Genomic DNA, 21081 nt, shown 5'->3' with positions numbered 1-21081 from the left:
CTCTCTGTAACTGGAATGCTGTATTCTGCATTCTGTTATTGCTTTTCCCTTGTACTACCTCAATATAATTGTGAAATGATCTGTATGGATGGCAGGCAAAACTAAGCTTTTCACTGTATCTTGGTATATGTAACAATAATAAACCAATTCCAATTATGGGAAGTGGTGTGGGAGGTGGGAGGGGATACTGGGACCAGGAACAGGAAAGCCCAGTGGATTTTTCCACGTGATGTGGGAAGACCGATAAATGGTCATTATGTTTCACTTCAGAAAAAAAATGAATTTTCAATTGCGTAACGTACTGAGTAATTACATTATGCAGAAAGTGTAATGAATTGAATTTTGAGGCAATGAAAAAGTGAAACTGCTCCTGATAACAGGGACATCTGAAACAGATAGCAGGGTCTAGAGGTGCCCAGCCTATCAACCTCACACTGTAATTTACATTCCTTTTCTCAGCTGAACTATCATTCTCACCAATCAACTTTCAATTTCTTCCTGATGGCCTTGTGTCGAGTGCTTTTACCAGATCAACAAACCCAGTTGTAAAAGATTGGTAAGTACCCTTTGATGTCACATTTTAAGAGAGATGGGTTATTGCAAGCATGTATGGTGATGTAAAACATCAGCCAGGTTGTTATTGAATGGCAGAGGGGGTTTAACCCTGCTTTTATTTCTAAGGCATAACCAATCTCATCCAAACATCCCTGGAAGCTCTTTGAATAGTTTGCATTCTTAATTATTTACCAGTCTCATGACAACAAGCAACTCTCAAATGTAACCTGATACACGACAAGAACTGTGACGCTTACACCAAACTTTTAACTGTACATCATTCTCATAACTACTAAAATCCATTCAACAAACATAGCCAGCAACACCATCTACATTAGCTAGCATTCCAAGCTAACGACATGCTGGCTGAAAGCTTTCAGTCGAAGGGATAGTGCATTGGATATATTAGATGCTAAAGTGTCACAGGACACACACTGGTTTCATTTCAGCATTACAGCATTAAAGAGCAGCACAAAAAAAGCCATTTGGCTCCACCAGCCTATATCAGTTTACTCCCATATGAATACAGTACAAGTCCTAACTTTATGTTCTATCTCCCTTTCATTCAGCCACCTTTCAAATCTATCCAGTTCCATCATGGGTATAGCTCTCCCCACCATCAAGAACATCTACAAGAGGCGATGTCTCAGGGAGGCGACATCCATCATGTGAGCCATGCCCACTTCTCAATGCTGCAATCGAGCAGGAGGTACAGGAACCTGAAGACCCAGACCTCAAGGTTCAACAACAGCTTCTTCCCCACTGCCATCAGGTTCTTGAATGACCTGAAAAACCCTAACACCACCTCGGTCTGTATATCTTTTTCTCTCTCTCAATCTGGCACTAGTGTCATTATGTTTATTTCTGCATGCATGTAAGTTATGTATAATTATATTAACTTAAGTTTATGTTAACTTATATTTGTCATGTTTGTAATGCACTGTGCTGCTGCTGCAAAAAGCTAATTTTCATGGCATTTATACCGTGTGTGTGTACACCTGTGACAATAATAAACTTGAACTTAAACTATATGCTGAGATTGGACTATAAACTATACAACACCTACAAAGGCACATTAAATGGAGCTGAGCAAGCCCCCTTGGCAGTGAGCCATTGTGCAAGAAGCCCAAAGTCTTGGTAGAACAAGCCCTTGCACCCTGTGCATTGAAGGTTCTTCCTCCCTTAGCTCTGCCCCTGCTATAATGGACCAAATGGAGGAAATCAGCTGAACTGATTTGTGGGGCGAGGGTGGGTGGATGGGGTTGAGAGGATTTGTGAGAGTATTATAAGAACATTTGTGAGTGGCGGGGGGGGGGTAGGGTTGGGGATAGTGGGCAACGGTCGGAGGTTGGGATTGCTTGGAGAGGATTGTAAGTCAACTGGAGGTGGAGGGGTTCAGGTGTTCAGTAATCTGGGTGTGGGGTGTTTTTATATTTATGTTTTTTTTCAGATTTGGGACAGACTTAGAGACCTTACCTGGTCTGCAGTCAAAGGCATCCATCTCTGAAGCAGCCCTCAACCAGTTCAATCCCGCTTCATGATACACAGCACCTGGGTCTGTGCACAACACATTTCCTCAGGTAACATCAGAACATGCACTACACTTTCTTGATGTCACTGCACACACCGAGCAGCCTCTGTTCATGTACATGAGGAGGACTGGAATTTACAGAAGTGCATTGCTGCACAATAAGCACCTTACTGTATTTCAAGATCGAGTTTTTGATCCAATTCGATTATGGAGAGTATGAAACCATTGCAGTGCCCAGTTGCATTTCTATGCCATGTTTTTTGTTTAAGTCACTGAATCAAGCATCCACCAATTCCTACCACTCTTTAACATATATCTCTTGCTTTTAATCTTGTATTTCTGTCACTTTACTTTTAACCGTTCAACTTTTGGAAGTAGTCTGATCATACTCACTCTGTACATTTCTTTTTCATAAAATGTAAAATCCTCAATCAAATTACCCTGCAACTTTATCAGTACTAATGAGAAAAACTCCCTTCTGTGGGCCTTTGTGAAGGAATACACACAAATACATATACATAAAGCTGCTTTCATAATAAGGATACTTATCTAGGATAGACGAGAGAGGTCTGGAGGGGTACGGGCTGGGGGCAGGTAGATGGGACTAGCAGAATAATGTTTCGGCACAGACTAGAAGGGCCAAATGGCCTGTTTTCTGTGCTGTAGTTTTCTATGGTTTCTATACAGATTCAAATACCTTACTGCTCATCAGTAATAAAACACTAACAACAACTTGGATTTTTAGAGACACAAAAGACTGCAGATGCTGGAATCTGGAGCAACACACAAAATGATGGAGGAACTCATGGGTCAGGCAGTATCTGTGGAGGGAAATAGACACTGGATGTTTCATGTTGAGACCCTTCATCTGGACTGGACTTGCCATATCTTGATCTACCCCTTCCCCTCACCTCTTTATACTGGCTATCTCCCCTCTTTCAGTCCAGATGAAGGGTCTTGACCTGAAACATCGACTGTCCATTTCCCCCTAAACATGCCGCCTGACCCACTAAATTCCTCCAGCACTTTGTTTTTTTGCTCAGATTCCAGCATCTGCAGTCTCTTGTGTCTCCATGATGATATTAGGATAGGTGACCAAAATCCCAGTTAAACGGTAGATTTAAGCTTAATTTTAAAGGAGGAGAGGTAGTGCCACAGGGAGATTTAAGGCAGTTCCAGGTCTTGGAGCCCAGGAGGCTGTAGGGAGACTGTCATTGGTGAAATGAAGGAAATTGGGGATGCACAAGAGACCAGAACTCAAGTACCAGAGTGAACTAGGAGGCCAGGGGACATTAGAGACAGAGAGGGTGACAAAAACATAAATGGTTATATAAGTGGTGAGAATTTTAAAATGGAGATTTTTGGAACCAAGAAACCATCGCAGGTCAACAGCATAGAGATGACAGGTAAGTGGTATGTGATGCACTTTAGGACATGGACAGTAGATTCTGGTGACCTCAGGTTTTCACATAGTGTAAAGTATGATGCTGTGATAGGAATAGTCCAGGAGGTAATGGGAGGAGGGCTTTAGCAGTAAATGAATTCAGAGTGCACAGAGAGGGGCAATGTACAGACAGAATTTGAAGCAACTGTGGCCTGATGGAAAAGACAATTAGCTAAGCCTGGGCTCGTGTGCTGAAGTCCCACCCAGGTTTAAAAACAATCTGTATAGGGATTCAAACCCAAAGTCCTGCTTCTCGGGTATTGGTGGTCAATGATAAAACGGGGCTGGTGGGAGCAAGAATCTCTCTCTGTTTGTATCCAATCTGATCCCCTTCAGTCTTCATTAAATGTACAGACCCAGAGGGGTTACAATGTGTCTTTTATTTTATAAGTAACGACAAGATAGATGGATTTCCTGAATTTCCTCACTATCAGTGAAAGTTGAGTTGTTTCTAACACAGCCAACGAATATTAACCAAAAACTCTTATTGAGGAGATGGATGGGAAATCTGCTGACTGCTTGCAAATCTCTCAAAACGACTGTGTGCTTGGGAGAATTCCACCCAAAAGGTACCCTGTAAGATGGTAACAACGTCCTATTTGCAGCTGGCCTACAGGAGGACAAGAAAGAACCGTCAATTCTACCTAATGTAAAATAACAGGAGGACGATCTTCATTTACCTTGTGATTGACTGGCTGGCATTGATCATGGCTGAAGTCATTATCTCTGCAGCAAGGCTTTCAGTGAAGCTTGCACCATCCTGTCCAATACCACTGTCTGCTGCCAGGCTTGTATTGCTCTTGGCCTTCTCAATGGCCACTGACATCAAGTCCTCTGAAAAAATTCCCCTCTGCTCCAAGTCAATATGGATCCTAGGTACATCGAGCTGACAGGCTCCATTGATGTAGTACTCTGGCCTTGTAAGTGGTTTACCGGCATGCCATGGGGCTCTCGTGGCATTTTTGGGGTAGAACCCACCAGTCTGTGAACTTAACCTGTTAGTGTAACTTCTTGATTCCTTTTCTGCAGAAGAGCACTGTAAAACAATCCCTCTCAACTTTTCGGCATACGCTAAACATTCTTTTTGCTTGCTGGTGTCTGAGGCATTCCCATCATCCCCAGCCATGTTAACATGGAGAGTTTCATCAGCACCTTTTCCCACATAGTGTTCAAGCGTTCGATTGGGGCTGGCAATGCAGCATCCATAATCATTTAAACTTCCCATGCTGTGGTAGCGTTTGTTCCTCTGGACAATGGGTTGGATTGAGCAGGTCCAGGTCTTCTTAATAAGGTCCTCAGCCATCTGTTCCAGCTGGGACCTTTTGTAGAGGCAAGAGTCTGTCAGGGACTTGGATAAGCCTTGCACACCAGAGGCCGTGTTCATTTTCTGCGTGACTTCGTAAGTGATATTTTGGGCAACTGATTCTGCAAACCTTGCCAGATCTCTGGAATCCCTCCTGCTCATTCTTTGATCGTGGCCTCTCCTGCAGGGACTTGTGTCTTGGGTCTCCTCCCTTGTCAGGAACTTGAAAAGTTCTTTGCCCCCGTTGTCGCCTCTCGACTGTTGTGAAGACAGGAGTCTTCTCTTATACTTCTGCTTTATTCTCCTAGCTGCTTGCTCCAGGCCCACTTTCACAGTCCTAAAGGCAAGCTTACTGGCGTAATGATCGACTATTATCTCACCGTTTCCTGCTTCTCTGCTGATCATTCTCATGATGTATTCTGCATACTCATCAGTCACACTCTCACAGCTCGAATGTTTGGACACGAGTCCACCTTGGGGAGAATGAAGCACAGAATCCACAAGCTCCCGGGACCACTGATCCGCCATGGTGTTTAACCCTTCGATCCCCATGTTGTCCTGTTCTCCACAGCTGGATTCGTTGCTTTCCACCTGGCAGCCATCCCTCTTGAATTTCCTCACCCTGTGCTTCTTGGAGCTGAGGACTTTCTTGGCATCCCGAATGACCTCTCCCGCCACCCTGCCTGCATAGCTCAACAAAGAGCCCACGGCCTCTTCTGGTGCGTTCCTATCGGCGCCCGCGGTTCTGGCATGCGGTTCACTCCGAGCAGCCACCTTCCGCAGGTGGCTGGGGGACACCCTGAAGCACTTGAGATCCCTGCTGTCGCATTTCCTGGCGTCCTCGACACAAATTGCTGCAATTTCAGTCGCCATGGAAACAATGCTGGAGGCCAGCTGATTGGCATACTGCAGAGCCTGCCTCTTGATGTCCGACTTCAGCTCTTCCTTTTCCAAAACCTTTGTGCCCCGTCTGGGGCTTGGGCTCGGCTGCTCCCTCATCTCCGGCCGCCCCTCTACGAAGTCAAAGTTCTCATCCTCCTCGTTGTCCAGCACCTCTTCAGACAGCGACCTCATTAGCTTCAGCACGAACTCTGCCTTTTCCTCAGTGTCCTGGCTCAGCCCTGCCATGTCTGGAATGGAATGGTTACGCGGGGTGGACGGAGGGGTTACTGGCATGAACTCTTTAGCCAGCTCCCCTTTAAGCTTCCGACTGAAGCTCTTCAGACTCTTTTCACGGAATGATTGCTGTGGGGTTGGCGGCGGTGTTCCGGGAGATCCACTTAAGCTGCCCTCAATGCTGGCAAGATCTTCCTCTGGAAATAGCCCATCTTTGTTAAGCCCAACCCTCTGCTTTCCCAGTACACCTGCACTCATCTCTTTGCTTGGTTCACTGACCTCGGCCAAGGAAGTCTGGAAGGTTGGTGTTGAGATGTGACCTTGAAGCTGTGCAGTCAACGACTTTAGAGTAAGAGCGAGCTCTGGGCCACCCACACCATCTGCACTTTCTACCTTTAAGTTCTTGAGTGCAACAGTAGGACTGGGTGGTGGAGTACATGGAGGAAACTCTTCTGCTAAGTGACCCTTGAGCTCCTGTGCAAAATGCTGTGGGATGGTCAAACCTTTACTGGGAGTAAATTCGGCAGGCGACACAGGAGGTGTTTGCAGCATGTCTGGAGACTGAGAGTAAGCATACTGAAGCGGACTGCACAAAACCATTTTCCCAACCGTTTGTTGATCCTGCAACTGGCCCTCTGGTATCTCCCCAAGTCTCTTGAGTGCATCCTTATTGCCAGTTTTGGCAATGGTTCCAAGCGAACCTGCAGAAAATACCCCTTGAGGGTTTGTGACTTTCATTTTTATTTCATCCACTGAATTTGTTACAATCGCTTCTGCCAACTCTGCTGCAAATTGGTTCTCAGCAATAGGCTCAATTAGCATTTGTTCACCCGATTTAGAAGCACAGTCCTTTACCGCACATCCAACTTTAGGTGGGGTCACAAAGTCAAAAGGATTATTTACCACTATATCAATCATTGCTCCTGTTTGCCAGTTTCTCTGTACTGTGACAGCAGCATCATTAATGGCCAGGCCTTCATTTTGCTGTAATGTTCCTTGGCCAGTATTAGCTGCCTCAGTGCACTGAAATGTGTTGTCACCAGAAATATGCCCAGTACAAATAACATGGCTTGCAGAATCCTTTGGCTGAGGGACATAGCTTGCAGACAGCACCTCATCAATTTTACTGTTCCTCGAACATGATCTCTCAGGAGCTGCATTTGTACCTTGCGCTGAATTTAACTTCGATGACACAAGATCAATACATGATGTCAGAGGAGAGTCCAATGAATTGCAAGAAAATGCCTTGGCAGAGTGAGGAACAGATACACTACTTGCAATGCCAGAAACACAAAGCAGTGCTTTCTCTATAGTATACACTTTCTCAGTCAAATTCGAAGCATCAAATGAACTGCTTACCACAGCATTAGACAAATGCCCTTCAGGGTCTCCGAGTAACGTTCCCTCTCGGATATCACCAGGGCCATAAGCAGTCTTCGTTGCCTGGTCTACATCTTTTCCACCAACATCTTTAATATTGTCCAGAGAAATGCTAATTGCTGCTTGTGCTGTGAAGCTCACATCCACTTGAGACAATTCAATGAAGGCTTCTTGCAGGACTGACTCTGACAAATCTCTCGCGTAGGAGCTCACAATCTTTTCCTCGTCATCAAATGACCAGCTTATTGTTGATGTAGGCGTTGTTGGGTGGGAGAACTGACAAACCTCCATGATTCCCTCAAAAATGAGTTCCTCAGCCAGATCAGTCGCAAATCGGGCAACAGCGTTGTTAAAAATTTGTTTCTTCACAAACTCCAGTTCTCGCAGTGCTCCAGCTATTGCATCGCCCACCAAATAGTCTGCTAAGTCACTAATAGCGCTCCTCTTCTGTGAGAATGCTCGCCTTGCTCCAATCTCTTGCAAGGCCATATGAATGACAGAGGATGTCAATCTTGCAGCCAGGTGACATAGGGTGCTAGTGCATGACGAAACACCCTTCTGCAGGTCCTTAAAGGCACTGCCAAAACTTTTCTCCACTAGCTCTGTAGCAATTTGCTGGATGCCATCCTTGAATGTGTTTGAACAAGTCTGCTGGGCAGAAGGATGAGCCGTGGGTGGTTTTGAGTCAGAATTTTCAGTGGAAGCTGTCATGTTCAGATCTTCAACTCTGTCTGACCAACATCCATCCTGAGGGCAAGCTGCTGTCCTCTTATGCTCGAAGCCAACATCGTGCGGATACCTGAAAACAGAGCTGATGATGCTGTGTGAAACATCGCCTGCGTATTGAGAGTAACTGTCAGAAAGTGCTCCATTGTTTGGTGCCTTAACGATTTCAGTACCGAGAACCTGCACCTTCCCTGAACATTCGGACCCGCTCAGAGCTGCAAGGGGACTGAAAGCTGATGAATGGATGGGGCTGAAGAGAGGGCTATTCTCTTCTCCTGAACTATGCATTGGGCGAGGTGAATCCGGGACATCAGACAGGCTGTTATAGGGAGATTCTGCCTTCCGAGCAGTGGGTTTTTTCACATCAGCAGGAAGGACCGGGTGGTCAAACTTCTGCGGATTCATAGCAGCAACTGCAGTAGTGCATTGTTTCAGCGTGAAGCTGGAAGCCAGCTTTGCCGTAGGCTTCTTTTTCTGAGGTGGATTTTGAGGGCTAGACCCTACCTTCAGGGTGGTAGATGTGCTGACCAACATTTGGTCTAGTTCGTCAAATTGGTCAAAACTGTCGAAGAATTCACTTACTTCAGAGTCGGAATCCTCAATGTCATCCTTGAGTATTGGGATCTGGGGTATTTTCAGCTTGGCCTTCAGACTCTTCTGGTAACCTTCTTCATCCAGAAAGATGACTGGACTTGGACTTGAGCCTTCAGAATCTTCAGACTCTGATGGGGATACAGAGGGCCCAGACTTAAGCCCATTGTTGGATCTTGGCCCAGGAGCATTGCAAGATTTGTAAAAACTCCTTTGCCTCCCAGGACCTGAGTTTAATGTTACGACAGAACTTTTAGCAGACGATGGTGCTCCAAAAAATGCTGAATTATCGAGTAATGGAGGAACAGACTGGCCAAAGACTAGGCTTGGGGAAGAGACGACAGGAACTGGCGACTCTGTAAAGTCCAGTGCAAAGGTCTGTAGAGCAACATCTCGCTGGTATTTTGGTGTACTGGGATCAAAGCCTACAGTTCACAAATAAAAAACAATACATTTTATGTCATTACTAAGATTGTCCTTTTAAAATTAACCAGAGCTACCAATACCATCTTGGTGTATTTTCTGTCAAGAGATGTGTGTGTTATGCTAGAATAGTTTGTCTATCAAGGAACCAACAAAGCAAGAATTGATTCATATTGTATTGGAGCAAAAATTACTTGTGTCCCTCAGCTGAAATATTGCTAACATGTTTGGGGGGAACTATGCCCATGAAGGATGGCTGTTAGAACATCAGAACATGGCATAGGGAGAACTTTAATGTCACTCTCTATCATCAATGCTAACAATAAAATGCAAGAATTCCCCATACAGGACTGGCCAAGCCTAGTCCACTTTGATGATCTAAACCAGGAAATTCATCTGACTCTGCTTTGTGACTTTCCATCACATAACACCTAGCTCATATTGCAGAGAGGAGGAAAGTTGACCGAATTATATTTTTAACACTTAACACTTGTTGATTTCAATACAATCCTTGCAACTTGACAGTTGTTTGAAAAAGGCAAAAGCAAAATGACCCCGGATATTGGAAATCTGAAAAAGGAAAAAGAAAACTCCAGCAATTTCTGCAAATAGGTGCAACAGCATCTGTGGAGAGAGACACAGAATTAATGTTTCAGGTCGATGATCTTTCATCAGATGTACTGGCCAAAGTTCAATGATGCCCTTTTCAAGTTGCCAGTCATTTCATACTTTATTTCAGTCAGAAACAGTTCTGCTGCCTTGTTAGTTCCCATCCTGGTACAATGCACTGAACATAGTTAAGCCCTTCTGATTGCTGTAGGGGTACAGTGTATAAACTGATTGCAATTTAAATAAATTAGCTGGTCAGAGTGGAACTTGTCTGCAATTTAATCACTGCTACTGTGAAGGAACATATCTGACAATGCATGAAATAGCATATCCCATTATACCAGCCATCTTATACTGCAGGCACATTATGTTCCTAGAAGAAAAGCCACAACAAGCAATGGGGTCTATTCCATTATCAAACTAGTTAGATCTGGTCTGCTATGGAAATATGCAAGCCTTAGACATACCTGCCACTTGGAAGACTTTGATTTCAGCACTAAAATTTAATACATCTTTTATCAAATTCTGATTAGTCAATCTTGAGTAGTATTTACAAAACAGAAGCATCTCTCTAAACCAAAAGGAAATTTCCAATAACCTTCATGGAAAGTACTGCTCATTAGGAAAACTGATATTTAATATATTTAGTTGAAAACCAAACTGAAGTTAAATTATCTCGATAAATGTAATCACACTGAATTGGCATAACCCACCCCCGTCCTCCCAAAATAGTTTGGAACAATTTACAGCAATATCTTCACAATGAGGTTATTTTTTTGTTCTCAGGATGTGGGGGAGACTAGCAATGCCATTTCTACTGCCTATGCCCTAGTTTCTCCAACAACCTATTTAGCTGCTAAACCACTTCAAAGACCATTAAGAGTGAAGCATACAATGTGGACTATTTACATGTAGATCAGAGTGAGTAAGGGTTGAATATCCCTTCCCTGAAGGATAAGCTTTACGATAATTTGGCAGCTTTCGTGGGCATTTTTGGCCCAGCACTAATCCACAGATTACCATATACACTGGTCGGATCATCCTGAACTAGTCCCCCCACAACCCCATCATCCACGGCCATTCCATGCCCACTCTTGCCTTGTCCCAATTCAAGGAATCGTCTTGCTGGCACTTCACATCTCCGAATCCAACAGTGTGGTGTCAGGGCAACAGGGCCTCAAGTGGCGCAGAGAGGTAGTCCCACCCCAGGCATGACCATGACAGTCTTTTACAGATAGCAGAACTGGGGATGAGGTTTCACCAGTTGTCAATGATTTTAATAATTTTTAAATATCAAAATTGAAATAATTTTTAAAAAAATATTTTAAACAAAATACATAAAAGCACATAAATATTAGGAACATTGAGGCAAAGCAAAATAATTTTTAGAAACTTACTTTCCCCTTTGCTTCCTAAACCTTTGCCTACCATCCTCATTGAAATCACCAGGGTCTTGGATCCCATGCCAACTCAGGAAGCACAGGATCTGAGAGAATTCACCAGTGCAATGCTAGGGAATTAAAGCAAGACTGAGCTCCACTGTGGGGCTCCTGTCCGCAGACAATGGATGGTTAAATCATGCACTCAGCAAAAACAGGACAACCTCATAAATAATCTTAGAAGATCAATCTTTCTGACCAAACTGGCAGTGGATTCCCACTTACCCACTGTCCCAAATGCTTCTTCTTCCAAGTGTTCAAAAGCAGTCACGAAGTCATCCTCAATGGACGACACTGACTGATTAGTGTCATCCTCCTCCACGAGGTATACATCAGTTTGATGTTTTGGTGTTGAGTGGGACTCCAGAGAAAACCGAATCCCTGTCGTGTATTTGCTAAGCAGGGAGAATACAGAATCATCGCAGTACAAGGATGATGGAGGGTGCCTCATCACACAAACCACCTGGCAAACAAAAATATTTCATATAGCATTTGTTTATGATGCAGAAAGCCAAGTATCAATGGAAAGATTATAAATATATGACTTTTTTTCATAGTTACATCTCTAAAAGGTTACTTTGAATAAAAATATATCATCCAAGCAAGGGCCAGCGCACTGGCCTCACTGTTCCTGTGACCCAGGTTCAATCACGACCTGGATTCGATCCTGACCTTGGGTGCTGTCTGAGTGGAATTTGCACATTCTCTCTGTGACATTGTGGGTTTCCTCCAGGTGATTTGGTTTCTTCCCATGTCCCAAAGATGTGTAGGTTAGCAGGTTAATTGGCTGCTGTAAATTGTTTCTAGTGTGCAGGTGAGTGGTGGAATCTGGATGGAGTTGCTGGAAATGAGGGAAGAACAGAAGTGGGATTAATGTAGGATTAGTGTAAATGGGTGGTTGATGCTGGTGCAGGCTTGGCAGGCAAGAGGACATGCTTCCGTGCTGTATGATTCTATGATTTCAAAGGAGCAGATAGTGAATGCACTCAGCCAATTTTTTAGTTCCGATTATCTTTTGCACTTTCAATCTGCGTACTATAAAGAACCAACAGGAACCTTTGTTATTAAAAAAAGAAAGAATATTCTGATGTAATCCAGATTTTTGAAAACATTGTAACAGCAGCATTCGAGACTGAAAACGACTCATAGAAACATGTTCTGAGACAAGATAGATACCCGAGTAACTATATAGACAAACAAGTACCAGCTCTGACCAAACAAGGTCTCTCCTAGTAAGTGCATCACTAAGAAAGATTCAAGAGTGTGTTCTACCCTTTCGACAGTGGACAGAGGACTGTAATGACCTGAGCATTTGATGAGATTTGTTCTAAGGATGTGGGTGACTGTGTCTAAACTGTGTCTAAGGTGCTCAAGGGTCATCTCTTTGAATCACAGCAGTCCTTGTAGTGACGATTAAGCAATCACTGTTCATGCCACTGATTCACAAAGCCCTTGGACAGGTCCGGGAAGACTGCCCTTTCTGACACTGGTGATAAGATGGCACTCAGATTATAACAAAATCCAGTTTCCCCTTTCCTGGCTGATTCCTATGTCTTCGCCAGTCATGGCAGCTGGGCTCCACAGCTTGGTATGTCTGCATAGCAAACTGTGGAGCCCAACCTGGGGTAAATATGCGATTTCCAGACATTTAGATCTCTCCTTCTGAGGGTGTTAACATTCTCATTTGTTAATTTACTTTAAACATAATGGCATGAAACCACCAACTAATAAGATCTGAATTAAAAACAGTGGACTGTTTTTAACTGGGACTCGTGCTGTTCATTAACAGCAGCTCATAGCCTAAGAAAGAACTTCAGTTGCTTGTTCCATGCCTCAAAAAGCATGTTTTATGTGGGACCAACCCCAGGTCTGTGTGAGGCCTCAGCAGCAAAATTCAATCTCACACCAACAAACAATCTGCTGGAGGAATTCAGCACGTTGAGCAGCACTTGTGGGAGGAAAGGAATTGCCAATGATTGGTTGACTTCCAGCAAATTGTTTGTTGCTCCAGATTCCAGCATCTGCAGTCACTTGTGCCTCAATCTCACACAAGGTAACTTGAATTAAGATGATCAGTTGGTGAGATGGGGATGGGTCAGACACATAATCATGTTTGTGTCCAAGGGAGTGTGATCAGACACGCGAACAAGATCCCAAAAGATGCTGGCGGCAAGTCGTTGCAGGAGAATTGGAGATGGTGGGTAGAGCAAACATCATGGTAATTATTTGCAAGAATTGTGAAGTTTCAAATTGCTTTGCAGCAACAGGTCAGCTTGATTCCCTTTAAATAACACTGAAGCAAGTCTCAACTCTCCAGTTAAGGGCTGCTTCAGTGCGAGTAGCCTGCATTGCCAATGGACCTCCAATACCCAAAGGAATTTTGAGCAAGTTACATCAAGATATGCTGATTTCTCCCACTGTGCATGGATCACATCTCTATAAGTGTGCTATGCACACGTAAAGAACAAAATTAATTCTCATAGAGCACAAATGTGAAAGATTTTCCAGCCACTTATATATAATAACCTAAGCCACGTTACTGATAACCTGTAAAACAGAAGTCAAACCTTGACTTGTGAAGATGTGGAGTTTTGGTAAAGGACTTACAATAACTTGAGACTAGTGTCTGCTTATTTGGGGAAAAAACAATGGCTTTCTAAATTGTGCGCTGTTGGGCTAACTTAATGTGCATGAGCCTTAGAAATAGACAACTGAACAAAGACAATTGGAAATAGTGAGGGCAAGATTTAAACTCAGAAATCCATGTATAATCTAATCTGAGTGACACAAAAAAAAAAGAAAGGCACATGACCCAAAATGGGATTTAGCCAATTTAGCTTCTGAGATTTATCTAACAATTTGATTGCAACCTTGGGATAGGAAACAAGTAGTACAATTAATCTTCTTTGTGACTCATTAAAACATGACTGTCTCTAAACGGGAATGACATTAGAAAAAGCAGGGATACCATTTCCAGATTCTAAGTCAGAACAGAATCAGGTTTCCAAGAAGATCGTGAAGTAAAATGTAAAGCAACTATTTGTTAGACGGAAGTAACAGTACACTATGGAAGGAATTACGATAACTGCAAGATTAATTAAGGTAGGAAAAGATGTTGTCTGTAGAAAAATGATGATAAGCACAGTTGGAGGAGCAAGATACAGCAGACAAGTATTCCAGAGAGAAGCAGGAAAGCCCAGTACTGCAATCCACTCAAATAATTTTGAGAGGTTATGTTTATATCACAAATAAATAACAAAAGAACCAGGTGCTGATCCCATTGAGGAACTTAGGGGCTAATTCTACTATGTCGTGGTTACACGACGCAGAGAGTCTGTGGTTGGGAGTCTCACGGGTAATAGAGCCCACCACATCTGGAGCAGAGTTTGAAACCTGCACACACATTTTTCCCAACTGATGCTAGCTTCTGTGATCTGAGGTACTGGAAACAAACTCCAATCCAGTGGATATCACATCGTCATAACATCTTAAGGCATCAATCTTGATTTTCTTCTCTGGCAACATTGCCATTGTATGGATGGGGCAGGATCTTCTGATGCAAGGATAATGACAGTAGGTTCACCTCAGTACATTGAAAATGCTAGACAGAGGGAGGTAATAGTTGAAATAGTTTGTCTTCTATCACATCAGTAGCTGGTTTATTCATCAGTTAGGTTAAGCCTTTCCGCTGTTTGTTATCCTGGAACTACCCTCAAGGGTCTCCAAGTGACCTTTCCAGATTACCAGATGACGTCGAGTATCTTTCATTTATGCAGCATCTTTAACTTAAACACCTTTCACAGCAATGCAATTAAAGAAAAAACAGATGGCAGGCCACAATAACAGACACTAGAGCACATGATCAAAAACTTGATCAAAGAGTCAGATTTTAAGGAGCATCTGAGAAAGGTAAAGAGACAGAGAGGAAATTAGATGTTAAAGCTTGGAAAGCTGAAGAAGGTATGCTCACCAAATGTGGAGTGATTAAATCTGGGCAGGATCATGAGAGCAAAAACTTGATCATTCAGGTATAGAGGACTGTTACAGGAATTGAAGAGACTACAGAGAAATGCAAGGGTGAGACAGGATGAAAACTATTTGCAGTCATCCACATATTTACGTCAGGGTGCAAGTTCAATGTGTAACTACCATTTCGTCACATCCGGAATCATTAAAGGGAAAATAAATGATTCCTATTGGCCTGTGTTAAGTAAACATTTAATTATATTCCTAACTGAGATGGCTTCAATTTTGCTCCTTCTGTTGAGGATAATAAATTAAACTCCTCCCAGCACTGCTTCCTGCTGCTTGCTTTCCCAAGAAGTGGAGCTGTGTAACAGCTTAATGTGGTAATCATAAGGATCTTTTCTGACTTGTATAATATAATAGATACTGGAGCTTTTGCATTGGCCTTGCATGTAGCCAAAGCTTCTGCACCCTTCCTGTTTTGTTACCTGGCTAACAGTTTTCTCTTTTGTTCTGGAGTGTTTCTTCAAATCAGTCAAAAGAGCAATATCAGTATTCTTTAAGTTGGAGAGCTGTGGTGAACTCAGCCAATCAGAAAGCTCCAGGTCATTAGCAGCAAGTGCCTGCACAAGAGAAATACAGATTAGCACAGCAAATCAAACTATTGAATGTGGATTTCAAACAGGTCAAGACAGTCAAAAAAACTGACCACATAGTCTTAAAAATGTGAAATATGAGACTGCCTATTCCTGGTACAGTTACCTTATATTCTTTAACCACTGTTACCAAGTGCTGAACACGGGGCAGAACATAAACACAAACTATTGACACCTAACTATAGGAAGGATATCAGTAAGATCGAAAGAGTGCAGAGAAGATTTACTAGAATGTTGTCGGGTCTTCAGGAGTTGAGTTACAGGGAAAGATTGAACAGGTTAGGACTTTACTCTTTGGAGCATAGAAGAATGAGGGGAGATTTGATAGAGGGTTACAAAATTATGAGGAATATAGACAGAGTAAATGCAAGCAGGCTCTTTCCATCTAGATTAGGAGAGATAAGTACGAGAGGACATGGCTTTAGGGTGAAAGGGGAAAGGTTTAGGGGGAACTTCTTCACTCAGAGAGTGGTGAGAGTGTGGAACGAGCTGCCGTCTGACGTGGTAGATGCGGGCTCACTCTTAAGTTTTAAGAATAAATTGGATAGATACATGGATGGGAGAGGTCTGGAGGGTTATGGACCGGGTGCAGGTCAATGGGACTAGCGGAATAAAGTTTTGGCACAGACTAGAAGGGCCAAATGGCCTGTTTTCTGTGCTGTAGTGTTCTCTGGTTCTAAATCAGAAGCAGGTGTAGACCATTCTGCTGATAGCGATCCTCACCACCACCTCCTTAACCCTATATCCCTTGATTCCCTTAACATCTAAAAGCCTATCTATCTCTGTCTTGAACATACTCAGTGACTGAGCCTCTATAGCCCTCTGGGGCAGAGAATTCCAAAGATTCACCATCTTCTAGGTTAAAAATTTTCTTCTCATCCTGAAGGGATGACCCCTTGTTTTGAATGTGGACCCTGGTCATAGATCCTGCTGCTAGGGAAAGCATCAACCCTGCCTCCATCTTATCAAGCCCTATAGGAATTTAGTATGGTTCAATGAGATCACCTCTCGTCTTCAAAGAATGCCCGGTATGCTTAATCCCTCCCCATATAACAAACTCACTATCCCAGAAATCAATCTGGTAAACGTCATTCCATTTTTCCATTATAGATACATCCTGCACAGTGCCCTTTATTATTGGAGCAAGACTCTTGTGCACAAATCCTCTTGCAATACAGGCCAACATACCATTAGCCTTCCTAATGACTTGCTATTAGTGATTTGTCTATCAGGGCACCAAGGTCTCTCTGAATGCCAATACCTTTCAACCTCTCACTGTTTGACAAATACTCAGCCTTTCAATTTTTTTCTACCAAAATAGATGTGCCCCATAATTCTCCACATTATATTTTATCTGTCATGTCCTTGAACATTAACTTAACCTGATTATATTCCCTTGAAGCCTCTTACATCCTCCTCACAGCCAACAGTTACCTAACTTCGTATCATGAGAAAATCTCGATCCCCTTATTGACATCACTGGTATAGATTGTGGACTGCTGGGGACTCAGCACCAATCCCTTCACTACTCCACTAGCCACATTCTCCTATTCCTACTCTGTTTTCTGTCCATTAACCTCAATCCCTTTCTGCATGTTACTGCCAATACTATGCACTCTAATTGTGTTTGATAATGGGGAGGGAGCACTCTAATTCTCTCATCACCTGCCAGTTCCATCATAAAAAGTCATAAAATTACTACTTCTATTGGACCCTTTGATGTATCAAATTATATAAATTAATAATGGTCCTATCAGAGTCTGGCAATAGGGTTGTGTGTTTAATTCAAACCCTTTGCAGGCATTTACCTAATCATTCAAAATCAGGGCATAAAAGAATTCAAAAAGCACTGATGCTCCTGTCAGGGAAAAGGCAACATTATATCTGTGCAGTTCTGAAAGATGGATCAAGAGTAGAATAAAAACATGAAGGGCTTTCTGACAAAGAGCCTTCTACCTGAAACATTAGATCTCTGTGTCTCACCCCACAGATGTGGCTTGACCTGCTGGATCATACCTGTGATCAGATTTACATGGTTATATAACAGCTCCTCTTAAGGCATCTGCCACAACATTCAATATCCATACAAGAATGTGAACTAGCATTAAAAATATTCAGGCCAACTTAATCAATCTCAGTTAATAGAAATCAAACAAAAACTTTCCATGACATATTTTTCCTGATTTAGGAAAATGTTATGTTTTTATTTAGTGAATCAAGAGCTTTCACAAAAGTTAGTTTCAAAAGAAAACTTTATGAAGAAAAGAAATTTGTGAGTTTAGGGATGCAGCTGTTGATCATAGAGCTATGGAAACCACAAACTCTCCTAGGCCAATTATAAGGGTACATCAGAATTTTTGGGTCAGTCATGTGGTGTTTCAGCATTCATTAATGTCTGCAGGGCTTTTACAAATGAAAGGATAGTGTAGAAGGGAGAAGAGAAAACAACAGAGGGGTGTGCTGTACTGTTCTATGAAAGTCCGTGGTTTGTTGGTAGAGAACAGGAGTGAATCAATTTCAGAAGCGATGAGGATGATGCAAGGCAGAATGGATTGGGAACAGGCCCAATAAGAAAATAAAGGATGTGCCCAGAGGAGATAAAAATGGATTCAGCCAACTAGCAATGTCCATTGAATTATTAATTATCACTGTGAAGGCAAACAAGGAGGCAATAAGACATGTATCATCAGTATCAGCAAGACACAACAATAATCTGATGCAAATGAAATGTCTTCTCTTAGTATAGACACAAGAAAGACTGCAGATGCCAGAAAAACACCTCATATTCTGTCTTGGTAGTCTCCAACCTGAGGGCATCAACACTGATTTCTCTAATTTCCGGTAAGCACTCCCCTCTGTCCCCTGCCCTCCCCACCCCCATTTGTTTTCCCTTATCCCTCTGGCCCATTACCCCTTCTCTTTCCCCTTCCCAATCCTCACGACCTGCCCATCACCCACACCTTCCTCCCTCTCTGGTTCCCCACATGGTCCACTGTCCTCTCCTGTCAGGTTCCACCTTCTTCAGCCCTTTGCCTCTTCCACCTATCACCTCTCAGCTTCCCGCATCAGTCCCACTAACCCCCCCCCCCAACCCATCTTTCCCCTCTCACCTGGATTCACCTATCACCCACCAACTTGTGCTCCTCCCCCTCCCCCCACTCTTTTATTCTGGCTTCTACCCTCTTTCTTTCCAGTCCTGATGAAGGTTCTCGGCCCAAATCGTCGACTGTCCATTTCCCTCCATAGATGCTGCCTGACCTGCTGAGTTCCTCCAGCACTTTTTCTGTGTGTCTTCTCTTAGTACATGTCTGGCTGTGATAGGAAGTAGCTCAAGGACCTGTGTTTTCTCTAGGTATGCACCAAAGCTTAAAATTTCACAGCTACTATTTTTCTAATGTAGATCTAATTTTTTTTTTGCTGACTTTTCCATACAGATCTTAGTCCCAAAGTTACCTTTGAAGAATAATAAAACATAGATTGAGAAGGTAATACTTCACAACAGTAGAATTACAAAGGTTGGCACTTCCTAGATTGGTATATTTTCCAATAACAAAGCTAGCAACGCAGGTCCAGCTCATTAATGAGACTTACTGCACCGCACACAGAGGAGTTGGTTACAGTGCAGATGAGATTATGTTCTTCAAGTTTAAAGTGACATTACCTGCTTTCCAGCAGAAGTGGCATCTTCAGTTGAACTGGAAAATCCCACAAAAGTGACCTGCAGAACCACATAAACAATGACGTAATGAGCATTAATATCTAAAGAGTTGCAAGTAGTTTTTAAGCGTGCTGATCACGGATAATACAAGTGATTTAGGATGATGAAACAGTGAGCCACAGACTCTCCTTGATGGTCATCCATACCTCTCATATGCTAAAAGATGAACTCTTGAATCCTTGATCTCCTAATCTTCCTTGTCATGGCCCTTGCACTTTCTTTACCCACACTGCACTTTCTCTGTAACTGCAACAATATATTTTCTGCATTGTTTTCTTTTTACTACCTCAATGGAATTATGTATGGAATCATCTGTCTGGATGGCACGCAACAAAGCTGTTCACTGTATCTCGGTATATGTGACAATATTACACCAATACCCCATGCGAAGCAGTGTAACTTGTGCCTCAGCAGTATCACTGCCACCCAAGTCAGAGGGTCCAAGGTTCAAGCCCCACACTGGAAACTTGAGCACCAAGATTTAGGCCAATGATCAATGTCACACTGTGGGAGTCTCAAATCATGGTTCCATCTGCCTGTAGAAAAAAATACAAGGTATATCAGGGCACTACTTTCTCCCCCCACCCCAATGGGAGTGGTCAGACTTTTCCCACATTTCCTTACAACATATTTGGCCAACTGAGCCTTTGCCAGCACTCAGAGTATTCCTGCCCCCCCACATTTCCCTGCAACCTGTTCTGTCTCACGTGCCCATCAACTCCACCCTGATTTTTCCGCCACCTGTGTTCAGTAGGGGTAACTTACAGAAACCAATCAACTTCCCAACCAGTGGGAGGAAATGTGGGAGGAAACCAGTGTACCTGGGGAAAACCCACACAGTAACAGGGAGAACGTGCAAACTCCACACACAGTACTGAAGGTCAGGACTGAACAGTCACTGGAGCACTAGCTGCTGCACATGATGCCACCCTATATGTATATACAAAGGAACAGGCAACTCCTTGTGATCTGGTTATACTTATCCCTCAAAACTCACTACTAAAAACTAAACATTTTGTCAGTTATCTTGCTACTTTATAAGACTATATCGTCCACAAATTAGTTGCCACATATACTCGTATCACATCAGCGATTACAGTTTAAAACATCCCAAAGCCATCAAAGATAGCACAATAACCACAAACACATTTCTTCTTTGTTCATGTGTTCAGCAATGGTTTATATATAACCACGGACTTTAGTATCCTCTGCTGGTGAAACTGCAATTGTGATCTCTCAGTTACATCAGCAGTAGCCAGTGAGGAGGGTGCACTTTCTGCTTGCTGCTTTTAGTTCTAACATTTTAAAGAGACAAAATGTTAACAGTAAAATTTCCATTACATGATGTACTATTTTGAAAAAGCAAATTCTTCCAATTAAGTTGCATGTTCTTTAATTGCTCAGTTGTCACAGGGCTGCCATATTCTTCACTGCCAAATTAAACAAAGACTGTGCTAAATCTGGTCAAGAGCCTTTACCTTTCACAATTAAACTGTAAACAAGGGAATATCTGGACAAGGGTCAGATACTTTAGCTCTTTGAATGGAGATGGAGAGCAAGCAGGAACATTCAAGCCCATGAACTTAATATTTAAGCTTTGGCATCATTTTATAAATGTTAACCA

At 42.9% G+C, this 21081-nt stretch overlaps 1 protein-coding gene across 7 annotated transcripts in view; it reads right to left on the bottom strand.

Moving 5' to 3' along the window:
• Positions 1-21081, bottom strand: part of akap11 (A kinase (PRKA) anchor protein 11) — a 67183-nt gene that overhangs the window by 24263 nt on the left and 21839 nt on the right. For 6 of the 7 annotated variants that reach the window (XR_007956231.1, XM_052014414.1, XM_052014415.1 and 3 more), the window contains exons 4-7: positions 19401-19457; positions 15572-15706; positions 11343-11580; positions 4211-9071 (exon numbers count right to left, since the gene is read on the bottom strand). Coding sequence is in view for 6 of the 7 variants with exons in the window: in XM_052014414.1 (XP_051870374.1) it covers positions 4211-9071; positions 11343-11580; positions 15572-15706; positions 19401-19457 (5291 nt within the window). In the remaining variant the exon portion in view is untranslated. Of the gene's footprint in view, positions 1-4210; positions 9072-11342; positions 11581-15571; positions 15707-17695; positions 17756-19400; positions 19458-21081 lie in introns of all 7 variants that reach the window. The other variant, XM_052014419.1, reaches the window with a different exon arrangement.

This window comes from Pristis pectinata, chromosome 4 (genome assembly GCF_009764475.1).
Source record: "Pristis pectinata isolate sPriPec2 chromosome 4, sPriPec2.1.pri, whole genome shotgun sequence".
Taxonomy (NCBI): domain Eukaryota; kingdom Metazoa; phylum Chordata; class Chondrichthyes; order Rhinopristiformes; family Pristidae; genus Pristis; species Pristis pectinata.
Note: the sequence above shows the minus strand (reverse complement) of the source record. Positions and strands in the feature narration are given on the sequence as shown.